At 40.4% G+C, this 15295-nt stretch overlaps 1 protein-coding gene across 2 annotated transcripts in view; it reads left to right on the top strand.

Annotated features, from left to right (window-relative positions):
• Positions 1–5983: 5983 nt before the first annotated feature.
• Positions 5984–15295, top strand: part of LOC137342574 (claspin) — a 43418-nt gene continuing 34106 nt past the window's right edge. For both annotated transcript variants that reach the window (XM_068006544.1, XM_068006543.1), the window contains exons 1-3: positions 5984–6170; positions 13790–13901; positions 14788–15272. In XM_068006544.1, coding sequence (XP_067862645.1) covers positions 6138–6170; positions 13790–13901; positions 14788–15272 — 630 coding nt within the window. In that variant the 5' untranslated portion in view covers positions 5984–6137. The remainder of the gene's footprint in view (positions 6171–13789; positions 13902–14787; positions 15273–15295) is intronic.

Here is a 15295-nt window from a genome sequence, read left to right as displayed (position 1 = left end):
ATTTTTAATTTATATTTTTTCAGTGTCTTGGCAACATTAACTCAAGGTGCATGGTAAAACCCAATTAGAGATGGAAGAGGTTTAGAATTGAGACCCTGCCATCTTTTTACAACACCTTTGATGCTTCCCTGCAGATACTAGTCATTTTTCATCATGCTGGTGCTGTACTGCTTCCTTTTTTTTAATTTAAAAAAAAAACAAAATTCTGTGTACGTCCACATCTTTAGTGTACTCCCAAAAAGGAGGCAGTGATAGAAGGTTTTCCAATAGGACTGAAAGGAGGAGGAAATATCGGTGGCAAATCATTCCTGGGGCAGTCTCGCACTCATAAGACCATAAGAGGTAGAAACAGGAGTAGGCCATTTGCCCTTCGAGCCTGCTCCGCCATTTAATGAGATCATTGCTGATCTGATTTTTACCTCAACTTCACTTTGCCGCCTTTTCCCTATATGCTTTGACTACCTTGCTGATCAAAAATTTGTCTAACTCAGCCTTGAATGTATTCAATGGCTCAGCCTCCACAGCTTTTTGGGGTTAAGAATTTCAAAGATTCACGACCCTCTGGGAGAAGAAATTCCTCCTCATTTCTGTCTTAAACGGGCGACCCCTTATTCTGAGACTATGCCCCCTAGTTTTAGATTCCCCCATGAGGGGTAACATCCTCTCAGCATCTACCCTATCGAGTCCCCTCAGAATCTTGTATGTTTCAATAAGATCTCCTCTCATTCTTCTCAACTCCAATGAGTATAGACCCAACCTGTTCAATCTTTCCTCAAAAGACAACTCTTCCATATCTGGAATCAACCTAGTGAACCTTTTCTGAACTGCCTCCAATGCAAGTATGTCCTTCCTTCAATAAGGGTGCCAGAACTGTACGCAGATCTCTCGGTGTGGCCTCACCAGCACCCTGCACAGTTGTAGCATAACTTCCCTGCTTCTATACTCCATCCCCTGAGAAATAAAGGCCAATATTCCGTTTGCCTTCCGGATTACCTGCTGCACCTGTACGTTGACTTTGTGTTTCATGTACAAGGACATCCAAATTTCTCTATCACAGCATTTTGTCGCATTTCTCCATTCATATAATATTTTGCTTTATTATTTTTCCTTCCAAAGTGGATGACTTCACATTTTCCCACATTATATTCCATCTGCCAAATGTTTGCCCATTCACTTAACCTGTCAATATCCTTTGCAGACACTTTGTGTCCTCCTCGCAACTTGCTTTTCCACCTATCTCTGTATTGTCAGCAAATTTGGCCACAGTACACTGTTCCTTCGTCCATGTCATTGATATATATTGTAAATAGTTGAGGCCCCAGCACTGATCCCCGCGGCACCCCACTAGTTACAGATTGCCATTTTGAAAATGACCCTTTTAACCCAACTCTTTGTTTTCTGTTAGTTAGCCAATCCTCTACCCATGCCAGTATATTACCCCAACACCATGAGCTCTTATCTTGTGCAGTACCTTTTATGTGGCACCTTATCAAATGCCTTTTGGAAATCCAAATATACTGCATCCATTGGTTCCCCTTTATCCAGCCTGCCCGTTACTTCCTCAAAGAATTCTAATAAATTTGTCAGATACGATTTCCCCTTCATAATACAATCATGGAGCGTCAACATGGTTTTATGAGTCCCCAAATGTCCTGCTACGACTTCCTTAATAATGGATTCCAGCATTTTCCCAATGGTAGATGTTAGGCTAACTGGTCTATAGTTACCTGCTTTCTGTCTCACTCCCTTCTTGAATAGGGGTGATACGTTTGCGGTTTTCGAAGCTGCTAGGACCTTTCCAGAATCTAGTGAATTCTGGAAGATTACAACCAATGCATCCACTATCTCTGTAGCCACTTCCTTTAAGAGCCTCGGATGCAAGTCATCAGGTCCAGGGGACTTGTTAGCCTTTGGACATTAGTTTACTTAGTACTTTTTCTCTAGTGATAGTGATTGTTTGTAATTCCTCCCTCCCCTTTGCCCCTTGATTATCTACTATTATTGGTATGTTATTAGTGTCTTCCACTTTGAAAACAGATACAAAATATCTGTTCAATTCCTCTGCCATTTCCTTGTTTTCCATTATTTCCCCAGTCTCAACCTCTAAGGGACCAATGTTTACTTTGGCTTCCCTCTTCCTTTTTATATACTTATAGAAGCTTTCACTGCCAGTTTTTATATTTCTTGCTAGTTTACTCTCATAATTTATTTTCTCCCTCTTTATTATTCTTTTAGTCATTCTTTGCTGGTTTTTAAAGTTTTCCCAATCTTCGGGCTTACCAGTAATCTTTGCCACGTTGTATGCTTTTTCTTTTAACCTGATACCAACCTTGAATTCCTTCGTTCGCCATGGTTGGTTCACCCTTTTTGTGGAGTCTTTCCTCCTCACAGGGATATATTTTTGTTGCAAGTCATAAAATATCTTTTGAAATATTTGCCACTGCTTATCCACCATCATACCATCTAATCTGTTTACCCAGTCCACTTTAGCCAATTCCACCCTCATTCCTTTGTAATTGCCCTTATTTAAGTTTAATACAGTAGTTTCAGACCCAAGATCCTCGCTTTCAAACTGGATGTGAAATTCGACCATGTTATGATCACGTAACAGAAGTCACTCACAGAAGTTGGCTTAAATATGTAAATTAGTAAAGGCCTTGGAGAAGGTCACCATTTCCACCCTTATAGATTGCTCTTCTCCTCCATTAAAACTAGTGGCTCACTGCAAACAGTTCCACAGCTGCTATTGGCTTTCTACTATCTTGCTGAGATGGCCATTCTTGAAGTCTAAGTTGGCAATGTCACTAAGCAGCCTCAGGAATGGATGGTATGAGAAGTGAAAATATCACACTGACTTCTAAACTTAAGGTACATTGTTGGGGCAGAGCAGAGGACAGTGCATGTTATTACTGACCTCGGAGTGTGTAATGGATGCTTGAAAGTGGTGTTCAGTTCCTATTAATACCCCTTACCCTGACACCTACAACAATTCACCAAAGCAACAACAACAACTTGCATTTATATGGCACTTTCAATGTAGTCAAATGTTCCAAGATACTTCATAGGAGTGTTAGCAAACAAAATTTTACACCAAGCCACATGAGATGTTAGGACAGGTCAAAGCTTGGTCAAGGATGCAGGTTTTAAGGGATGGCTTAAAGGAAGCTTAAAGAATTTTAAAAGTTAATGCATAAAATTTTCAAAATTCATGCGTACTAATGTGTGAATTGTTCATGTAAATTAATGAGGTTGGTGCAGTAGTCATTAACTACTATTAGAACCATGTTACACTTAAGTGTTTAAACTGTCCCGTTCTCCTCCCCCTCCCCCCCCACCCCCAACGGTATTTACACACTAATCTAGAATGTTGGAGAGATCTAAATTTAGAAAATTGCTGTTTCATATTAAAATTGGCTAGTGTGGGATAGCATGACAAATTCTTTTATGATTGGCGTCTATATAATTATCATACTGGAATCTGTCAAGCCACCCTAAATTGGCCTCTTTTAATATGAAACAACTCTTTTCTAATATAAGTTCCATATTTCCAACTAAGTGGAAAATCAATTATCCACTTAACAAGAGTGCAATGTGGTTTTAATAATGCGCCTCTTGCATTTGTTTAACCTTTTAAGGACTACATATTGCCACTGGCCATTTGCTGTTAATGTAAAGAATGGAAGCAGCAATAAAGTTGAGGGAAGCACTGACTTAAATTTGTTTCTTGTGCCATTGTCCATTTGATCATGCATTCTTTTTGCACTGCATAATATATCATAAAATATACTGGATCTTTCTGCAGTGCCAGAATTTAAAAACAAAATCTATTCTGGCAACTGAGCAGAATTAAAACAACTTGTTTCCAAAATAATGATATGCACACAATTCACTGAAACAGTATTTGCTTTTTAATAGAGATTAGTCCCATGCCATAACTCATGGCAAAAAATGTCTCCTTTCCTGTAACTCTCGCAACTTGTTTTCCACTCTCTAATTATTTCTGTCTCGCTCCGTCTTTCAATTTGCCTTTGTCTTTCTCTCTTTCGACATCCATTTTTCCTGCCATCTTTATCTGTGTTTGTCTGAGTCTCTTTCCCTTTGTATAAGGCACCCTTTTCTATGTTTGCTTTGTACATCCATTGGTTTCTCTGTCTCTCACTCTGCCTTATTTTCTTTCTCTGTTGCTGGTTTAAAAAAATTGAATTTTTACCCTCTGAGATGCATACCTTGTACATGTGGCATTTCAAAGTTATGGTAACACTGAGATAGACGCCAACCTCTTCAATGAAATTCTGTAATCGTTGCTTGGAGACCGCTGAAGTTCAGAGCCCCAGAGACCTTCGACTTAGAGCTAAACAAATTAAGGGGGATCTTTAAAGGAGTATGATATTTCAAATAAAGCTGGGTTGGCTCACAAAAAATGAACATGGAAGTGTCGGATTGTCATAAAAACCTATCTGGTTCACTAACGTTCTTTAGGGAAGGGTCCTGCCACCCTGTCGCTCTGGCATGTATGTGACTCCAGTCCCATACTATGCAGTCGACTCTCAGAGCAACTAGGGATGGGCAATAAATATTGCCTTGCCAGTGTCACCCACATTCAAGAACAAATATCTCAAATGTTATTTCCGTGATCAGCCTCTCAGACAAGTGTCATTTGCTACTGTTGTGCTTCTAATGTTAGTGGGGTGGGTGATGAGCAGGTTTGCAAACTCACTGCTGGATACATATGGCACTTTGTTCCCATAATTGCTAAGCAAATTGTGGTTTAAGATTGGTCTAATTGTCATGGGACGAGATACCATTGTTGTATTAATGCTTAATACAATCTAGCTGATGGGTGATACCATTGTACAGTCTACTACTCAAAGTGTTTTTGCATTAAAAAAGTAACTTTAAAAAGACTTTGCTGTCTTTTTAAGTGCTTAAAGTCAAATTAAGTAACTTTGAATTAAGAGGAATAGACTATATAAGAAAGATTTGCATTTATGTTGCCTTTCATGACCCAAAATGGGGTGTCCCAAAGCAATTTACAGCCAATTAAGTATTTTTTGGAGTGCAATCACTGTTGTAATGTAGCAAATGTGGCAGCACACATGCAAGGTCCCACAAACAGCTGTGATAATGACCTTTGAAATTGTACCATAGTATCTTTTAGGTACTGTACTGGTGTCAGCCTAGATTATGTGCTCAAGTCTCTGGAGTGGCACTTAAACTCAACCTTCGGACTCAGAGCTGAGAGTCCTATCACTGAGCCACAGCTGACACATTTATAAAAGGAAATTATACTTGTGCAAAACTTCTGAGCCCCACCCCGCCCGCCTGCCTTGCGTTTCTACTGTGTCAAATGGACTCGACTCCCACCAGGATACGTGAGCCCAATTGAGAGATCCGATCGCCGACAGTAGGGACCAGGAGCGCTACGTTGAGCCAAGTGAGGCCATATCTTGGGGCACAATCGATGAAAAACCTTTCCTGCACATATGTCCCTCTTTCAAATGTATTTCTGTTGCTCCATTGGGCATGTTTATTTATTTGAGCCTATTTAATAGCGCTCCACAAAGGACACTTGCCATATTGATCTTATGCTTCCGTTTGGTGACATTGGGGCAATTTAATATCACCCCTACAGGTCAAGCAAAAAAGGTCCAGTTCAAATATACTGCTGCAACGAATAGGGAGGAAAGCACCCAGCGCATGCGCCTATGCACTTCTGTCCGCCAGCTGCCGTCCAGCGCTCTCCACACGCCAATCATCCCGGAAAGGGGCGGAGTTTCTCGTTTGACGTCCGGATCTTTCAAAGCAAGCGACCTCCGGGGCGGGGTCTCGCCCTTGGATGCCATTTATGGCAGAGAAGGGGCGGGACCTTAATCTCCGACACCAATCACGGTCGCGACGGGCGTGGCATCAGAGTGTGGCGCATGCGCTGTGCGGCTGCGCGGGAAGGCCGAATTGAATAATGATCGGCCCCGGTTGCAGCAACTTTCCCGCTGCTGCGTTTGAGCTCGCGAGATGGCGAATGAAGCCGTTTTATTTTAAGTGCCGCAATTAAGTGATTTAAGTTTGTGCAGCGTCTCAGGCCGACGGCATTTCGGATCTGACGCTTTTTAAAACGTGTTTTCATTAATTTGTCCGTAATGTCTGTGTCGGAGCCGCAGTCACACAGGGAGGTAAGAACGGAGCAAAATGGAGATGGGCAGCTGGGCCGGTTGGCGCGCCGGCGAGCTCGCCTGTCCTCCACAGTCTCCTGCAATGGGATTCAGTGTGGATTGTTACTGCAGTTAACGCTTGTGAGGTGTTTATTTGAAAGTTGTTGGATCGGCCCACTACATCCTGAGAGTTAAAAATAATCATAAAAGTGAACAGTATTGTGGCTGTTGGTGTTTTCAGGCCTGTCACCTGTTTGGTTTTTCTTTCTGGAGGGTTTTAAATGTGTCAGTTGCTACAGTTAGACTTTTGTATCGTTAATTGAATAGCTGCCCCTGTTCGTAACTGCACTAACCACAGATTATCTTTTTCGCTGTATGTTTGATCTCTATAATACATACTTTTGCGCGCAGTTTTTTGGCGGGGTTGATTTAGGTTAACACAAGATTGTCTTAATGTAAGGATGGCAGATGGCGGTTTACTCCCTCAGCAGGTAGTTAGGGTGCTGCATGCTCTTAAACAACCCTCTTTTATATCTCGCATTTTCCCTCCCAAGTCTAACCACGGTCAATAATTGGTGGCATTTACTGCTGCTGTTTACAATGTTAATATTTTTTGTTGGATACTTTTGTTGCATAATTTCGGAAGCGTTTAATTTTCAATTAAGATTATCTGACATTCCTTTTAATGTTTTGTAACTTCTAGAAAATAGAACTGCAACATAACAGTGCGTAATTGGTTTGCCAGCATTATACGATTTAAGGGACAGGCTCTTAACAGGATTGAATGCAATGGTTAGAAAACTGTTTCACATTTATATTTATTTAAGTAGGTAGATTTCTTTAAACTCTTGAATACTTATGTTGTGCTCCACTGACTGTTTGCTCCTCTCACGGATGGTAGCTGATGTGGTTGTTGAATTCCACAGGTGCCCCAAACTAGCCAGTACATAGAAAGTAGGGGCAGGAGTAGGCCATTCGGCTGATCCTCTACCTCAATATCTTATTCTCACTCTCTCCCCATACCCCTTGATGCCTTTTGTGTTTAGAAATCTATCTGGCTCCTTCTATATATTTAGTGACTTGGCCTCCACAGCCTTCTGTAGTCGAGAATTCCACAGGCTCACCATCCTCTGAGTGAAGAAATTTCTCCTCATCTCAGTCCTAAATGTCCTACCCCGTATCCTGAGACTGTGACCCCTCGTTCTGGACCCCACCAGCCAGGGGGAACATCCTTCCTGCATCCAGTCTGTTTAGCCTTGTCAGAATTTTATATGTTTCAATGAGATCGCCCCTCATTCTTCTAAACTCGAGTGAATACAGGCCGAGTCGACCCAATATCTCCTCATACGACAGTTCTGCCATCCCCGGAATCAGTCTGGTGAACCTTCGTTGCACTCCCTCTATGCCAAGTATATCCTTTCTTAGGTAAGGAGACCAAAACTGCACACACTACTCAGTGTGGTCTCACCAAGGCCTTGTATAACTGCAGTAAGACATCCTTGCTCCTGTACTCAAATCCTCTTGCAATGAAGGCCAACATACCATTTGCTTTCCTAACTGCTTGCTGCACCTGCATGTTTGCTTTCAGTGACTGGTGTACAAAGGACATCCAGGTCCCTTTGTACATCAACATTCCCCAATCTATCACCATTTAAATAATACTCTGCCTTTCTGTTTTTCCTTCTGAAGTGGATAACTTCACATTTATCCATATTATACTGCATCTGCCATATATTTGCCCACTCACTCAACTTGTCTAAATTGCCATGAAGCCTTCTCACGAAATCAAGATCCCACCTAGTTTTGTGTCGTCAGCAAACTTGGAAATATTACATTTGGTTCCCTCATCCAAATCATTGATATATATTGTGAATAGCTGGGACTCTAGCATTGATCCCTGCGGTACCCCTCTAGTCACTGCCTGACCATAAGAGAGCAGGAGTAGGCCATTCGGCCCCTCGAGTCTGCTCCGCCATTTAATAAGATCATGGCTGATCTGATTTTTACCTCAACTCCACTTTCCCGCCTTTTCCCCATATCCTTTGGCTCCCTTGCTGATCAAAAATTTGTCGAACTCAGCCTTGAATGTATTCAATGACTCAGCCACCGCAGCTCTTTGGGGTAAAGAATTCCAAAGATTCACGACCCTCTGGGAGAAGAAATTCCTCATCATTTCCATCTTAAACGGGCGACTCCTTATTCTGACTGTGCCCCCTGGTTTTAGATTCCCCCATGAGGGGTAACATCCTCTCAGCATCTACCCTATCGAGTCCCCTCAGAATCTTGTATATTTCAATAAGATCTCCTCTCATTCTTCTAAACTCTAATAAGTATAGACCCAACCTGTTCAATCTTTCCTCAAAAGACAACCCTTCCATACCCAGAATCAACCTAGTGAACCTTCTCTGAACTGCCTCCAATGAAAGTATGTCCTTCCTTAAATAAGGGCACCTGAACTGTACGCAGTACTCCAGGTGTGGTCTCACCAGCACCCTGTACAGTTGCAGCATGACTTCCCTGCTTTTATACTCCATCCCCCTAGACATAAAGGCCAATATTCCGTTTGCCTTCCGGATTATCTGCTGCACCTGTATGTTGACTTTTTGTGTTTCATGTACGAGGACAGCCAGATCCCTCTGTACCACAGCATTTTGTAGCATTTCTCCATTCAAATAATATTTTGCTTTATTATTTTTCCTCCCAAAGTGGATGACTTCATATTTTCCCACATTATATTCCATCTGCCAAATTTTTGCCCATTCACATAACCTTTGCAGACACTGTGTCCTCCTCGCAACTTGCTTTTCCACCTATCTTTGTATCATCAGCAAATTTGGCCACAGTACACTATGTTCCTTCATCCAAGTCATTGATATATATTGTAAATAGTTGAGGCCGCAGCACCGATCCCAGCAGCACCCCACTAGTTACAGATTGCCATTTTGAAAATGACGCTTTTTTCCTTACTCTTTGTTTTCTGTTAGTTAGCCAATCCTCTATCCATGCCAGTATATTATCCCCAACACCATGAGCTCTTATCTTGTGCAGTACCTTTTTATGTGCCACCTTATCGAATGCCTTTTGGAAATCCAAATATACTGCATCCATTCGTTCCCCTTCATCCACCCTGCCCGTAACTTCCTCACAGAACTCTAATAAATTTGTCAGACATGATTTCCCCTTCATAAAACCATGTTGACTCTCCTTGATTGTACCTGTCTTCATAGTAGAAGACACTAATAACATACCAATAATAGTAGATAATCAAGGGGCAAAGGGGAAGGAGGAATTAAAAACAATCGCTATCACTAGAGAAAAAGTACTAACTAAACTAATAGGCCTAAAGGCTGACAAGTCCCCTGGACCTGATAGCTTGCATCTGAGGGTCTTAAAGGAAGTGGTGACAGAAAGTAGATGCATTGGTTATAATCTTCTAGAATTCACTAGATTCTGGAAAGGTCCCAGCGGATTGGAAAACCGCAAATGTAACACCCCTATTCAAAAATGTCCTGCTACTACTTCCTTAATAATGGATTCTAGCATTTTCCCAATGCCAGATGTTAGGCTAACTTGTCTACAGTTACCTGCTTTCTGTCTCACTCCCTTCTTGAATACGTTTGCTGTTTTCCAATCCGCTGGGACCTTTCCAGAATCTGGTGAATTCTGGAAGATTACAACCAATGCATCCACTATCTCTGTAGCCACTTCCTTTAAGACCCTCGGATGCAAGCCATCAGGTCCAGGGGACTTGTCAGCCTTTTGGCCCATTAGTTTACTTAGTACTTTTTCTCTAGTGATTGTTTTTAATTCCTCCCTCCCTTTTGCCCCTTGATTATCTACTCTTATTGTTATGTTATTAGTGCGTTCTACTGTGAAGACAGATACAAAATATCTGTTCAATTCCTCTGCCATTTCCTTGTTCCCCATTATTTCCCCAGTCTCATCCTCTAAGGGACCAATGTTTACTTTAGCTACCTTCCTTTTTATATACTTGCAGAAGCTTTTACTGTCAGTTTTTATATTTCTTGCTAGTTTACTCATAATTTATTTTCTCCCTCTATATTATTCTTTTAGTCATCCTTTGCTGGTTTTTAAAGTTTTCCCAATCTTTGGGCTTACCAGTAATCTTTGCCACATTGTATGCTTTTTCTTTTAACCTGATACCATCCTTGACTTCCTTCGTTCGCCATGGTTGGTTCACCCTTTTTGTGGAGTCTTTCCTCCTCACAGGGATATATTTTTGTTGCAAGTCATAAAATATCTTTTTAAATGTTTGCCACTGCTTATCCACCATCATGCCATCTAATCTGTTTACCCAGTCCACTTTAGCCAATATTGCCCTTATTTAAGTTTAATACCAATGCCTGTCACCCTGAAAAAGACCCATTTATTCCTACTCTCTGTTTCCTATCTGTTAACCAATTTTCAATCCATGCAAGTATGTTACCCCCAATCCCATGTGCTAAGTATTTTGCACACTAACCTCTTATGTGGGACTTTATCAAAGGCCTTCTGAAAATCCAAATAAACCACATCCATTGGTTCTCCCTTATCTGTTCTACCAGTTCTATCCTAAAAAAAAAGGATGTAACTGGTCGAATAGATACCTCTCCCAGTGGCTGTCCTTCATGCGTAAATCTGAACCATGAGTCTGAGTGGGCTATTCAGTTTGTGGGGGATATGGAAGAGAGTCACGTTAGACTACAATTATGCCCTCGCCTGATATCTATCTATGTGATAGTGGTTGAGTTTTATTTTCTCTCTCTCCAATACCCTGTCTGATAACTCTGATCAGTCTGTGTTGCTCAGTACCACACCTGACAGTTTGTATCATTGAGCCAACAGGAAAGCCCAAGGTACTTTCTTAAACTGGGTTCCTTTGTTGGCTGATTGTATAAATGCACTACATCCTATACTGAGCCAGATCTGGAGGGTTCCTGATTCAGAGTGATATGCTTGCTTTCTTATTTAGGGTTGTTATCCAATGATGTGTGTTGGAAAGCGGGCATTGGGTAAGGATGCGATGGGGTTTAATAGCTTAGTTTTGAGTCTTGACATTTTTGGTGGGCTCTAGAGAGCTTTGATCAAGCATTTTGGGCCACTGATCTCTGGACAATATCTCCATCTCTATTTACAATACCAAAACTGCTCCTTGCAAGCCAAATCAATTCAGATAAGGTTTCATTTAACTTTTTAATGCCCCATGTGCAATGGCACGTATGTCACCATTTTTAACTCCCATACAAGTATGAAATGCAGTATTAAAATCAATTTTTCTTTCACATGTTTGCAGCAGTTAATCATTCATTGTTTTCCTAGTGTTATTGAGTTGCGGTAGTTAAATATACTACTGTTATTTGTCTGAAATACTGGACCAAGTGCTACAGCAGTCTCTCAAAGTCCAGTACTATAGTCACATTTCAACAGCTGTTCAGAAGTGATTTTTTTTTTTAAGAAGCACACTTTGTGTGTTTTGAAAGCATACATCCTGTATTGTAACTACTTCCTCATTTATCCATTTGCTAGGCTGTGATAGGTGCTCCAAGTAAAGGGAAAACATCTTTTTTATTGACAAAAACACAATATAAGAAGTGATGTTCTATAAATATTCTGGATCATGATTTACTGAGGTGTATGGGATGCAGGCTTATATCTGCACATATTGGTACAAAATCAATTCTGACCATTGTTCATCATTCCAAACTGCTTGTGGGTGAATAATCAGTTTGTAAATCTCATCAGCAAATTGATTCCATGTCTTGGCCACCAAAAATAAACAGGCACAATACTACATAAATCCTTAACTCAGCAATGGAAATCCTTTTCCTGCAAAATGTCATGGATGGAATTGGCCTTAAATAAGATATTAACTAATTACATAGAAAATAGGAGTTTTGTGTCGTCGGCAAACTTGGAAATATTACATTTGGTTCCCTCATCCAAATCATTGATATATATTGTGAATAGCTGGGGCACAAGCGCTGATCCCTGCGGTACCCCACTAGTCACTTCCTGCCACCCCGAAAAAGACCCATTTATTTCTACTCTCTTTCCTGTCTGTTAACTAATTTTCAATCCATGCCAATATATTGCCCCCAATCCCATGTGCTTTAATTTTGCACACTAACCTCTTATGTGGGACTTTATCAAAGGCCTTCTGAAAATCCAAATAAACCACATCCACTAGTTCTTCCTTATCTATTCTACCAGTTACATCCTCAAAAAACTCCAGTAGGTTTGTCAAACATGGTTTCCCTTTCATAAATCCATGTTGACTTCATCTAATCCCGTTGATATTTTTTAAGTGCCCTGTTATCACATCCTTTATAATAGACTCAAGCATTTTCTCTACTACTGATGTTAGGCTAACCGGTCTTTCTAACTTTGCACATTACAAGTCAAATATTACAGAAGTGCTATCAGTATGAACTGCTTAACCCAAAACAATGGTTCACATAAATGGATAACAGATTTCATTAGTTAAAAACAATCGTTGCTGAAGTACTCTTAGAGGCCAGGAGTCACATTCTGTGAAACTATAAGGTGAAGTGGAATGCACCCAATTGATATTGAGTACGTAGGAGTTCCTGTGAAGCCTGCTGAAAATGGTTAATACATTGTGCTGGGTTTTAAAAGACCCTTCTTGAAAACTGAAGTCCTATGCTTTAAATAGAAATACTTACTATTTTTCAGTTATTTTTTGACAAATTATCATACTAAGTGTTAACGTAGCAAATGTAATATTTATCCAGTATCCCTGTCAAGCATTCCCACTTCGAATAAAGCACAAGATTGCTGTATTTTATTCAAATAAGAGCAAGGTATCTGAATGAGTAAGTGAGTGTGTTAAAAGAAAGTAGAGGTACTGGAGAAGGTACAAAAAATATTTACAAGGATGATGCCAGAACTGAGGTTACAACTATCATGAAAGACTGAACAGGCTGGATCTCTTCTCCAGAAAAAAGGTTGTGGGGTGATCTTATAAGAGATCTTTAAAATTATGAAGGGGTTTGACCGGGTCGACGTAGAGATGATGTTTCCAGTTGTGAGAATTCCAAAACTAGGTCATAAATTTAAGATAGTCACTAATAAATCCAATAAGGAATTCAGGAGAAGGTTCTTTCCCCAAAGAGTGGTCAGAATATGCAACTTGCTACCACATGGAGCAGTTGAGGCAAATCGCATCGATGTATTTAAGGGGAAGCTAAATAAGTACACGAAGGAGAAAGGAACAGAATGCTCTGCTGAGGGGGTGGGAGGAGGCTCATGTGGAGCATAAGCACTGACTAGACCTGTTGGGCTGAATACCCTTTTTCTGTGCTGTAAGTTGTATGTAATTTGTTTTGTGAACCTACTTGAATAAGACTGTTCAAATGTATTTCTCAAAGGACTATGACCTCCATCAGGTTGAACAGACTTTTGTCCTTCACTCTGGTCGAAATTTGAGCCCAAATCAGACGACAGTGGTTGTAACACATTGTGCATCCATCTCTGCCCCTTCCCCGCCCCCCCACCTTGATTTTAATCCATTTCTCGATCAATATTCTAATTTAGTTCCTAATCTGTGACCAAAATAGGATCAATGTTTATTATGTGGCAGTTGGTGAAACAAGCATCCTGTATTTGTATTTTCTTTCCAGTTGAATGTTGGAGGTGAGGAGAAAACAAATGACAGTGATACCGACAGTGGCAAGGGAAGTTGTGGAATGGCCTCCCCGCGTTCCAACAAAGAAACGTGCCACTCTGACAGAGGTTTGTGTTCTATCCTTCTGTATGACTTGATTGTCAGCTTGCAAAGTCACCAGTAGTTCCCTCAATATCATTTAATCTAATATTTGCTGTAGCTTATTGAACACTTCATTCAAAAAAATCTCAAAATATGTCCATTGTGAATGTTTCAGATGTCTGTTTTACAGGTCTAAGTTACCTGCTTTTGAAATAATTTTAAACAATTATTCTATACCTTATCAAGGTGGTGGAATGGTTCACTGATTCTATTTTGTTCCCTTGGGTTTTCCAGGAATAATGTAATCTATTGGGTATTTATATCTCAGCACATAAGCTTTAATGCTTCATTCGGCGAGTGGGCCATTTGTATTCAAGTTTTGATATAGCTTGCATCAGTAGTAGGTGCTGTAGGTGAGTTGTGCTTCCTGACAGCAGACCAACTGAGATTAGAATATGGTTGACCAAAGCAGATTGCTCTGAAGCCTAACAGGCTAAAAACATGGTTTGCTGCTTCAATTTAGCAGTTTCCTTGCATTCTGTTATATGGTCATGAGGCTTATTATGTATATTTAATTGAAAATTATTTGAATACACCATTCAAAATGGTACTCTTTTCTCCCTTTTGTCCTCGCTGCAGTGTTGTAGTCACATTATGCCACTGTGCTTCTGTTATGATCTATCTTTTGTAAACTGTTCCCTAGTTGAATTGCAAATAAAGCAGCGACTATAATTTCTCTGCATTTGTATTTGTCATTGTATGAATTGAATGAACAGGTGACTATGAAGTTGACGACTAAATCAATAGTGAAGGCAATATAGTAAATACTGAAAATGGAAGTACTTCATACAAAATTGACAATGGAATTTGCCAAGATGTAAGTAACTTCAATCACTTTTTGTTTCCATCTAGATTCAGATGAGGAAATTTTTACTAGTAAGAAAACGAAGGTAAAACTGCTGCAGGAGAGCGATAGTGATGGGGAGACGAACATTATGAACCAAACTGGCAATTCCAAATCAGATGACGAGAATGAGGAACAAAGCTTGACTATTAATTCTGTAGATAAGGGCAAGAAGTTGCGACGCATTCGGAGAGTGATGTTGGATAGTGATGAAAGTGACTCAGATGTTCTCAACAGAGAAGACCAAGCTAGAATGATAAAATCCAGTTACGTCGGCAATGAAGATGAGGAACTGCCCACAACAGAAGCACAACACAAAAGCTCTGATTCAGATAGCTCTTCAGTTAGCCAACAAAAATCAAAAAGTTCAAAGCATCTTGAGGAACGAGCAAATCAAAAGGGCAAGTCCCAGAGACAGCGTGAAAAACAGAAAAATAAACTGGAAATGGTTGAAAAACTGAAGAGAAAAAAGGAAAAGAAACACAAAAAACAGGTGTGACAAGTAGATATTTAACG

The sequence above is a fragment of the Heptranchias perlo genome, chromosome 26 (genome assembly GCF_035084215.1).
Source record: "Heptranchias perlo isolate sHepPer1 chromosome 26, sHepPer1.hap1, whole genome shotgun sequence".
Taxonomy (NCBI): Eukaryota; Metazoa; Chordata; class Chondrichthyes; order Hexanchiformes; family Hexanchidae; genus Heptranchias; species Heptranchias perlo.
Note: the sequence above shows the minus strand (reverse complement) of the source record. Positions and strands in the feature narration are given on the sequence as shown.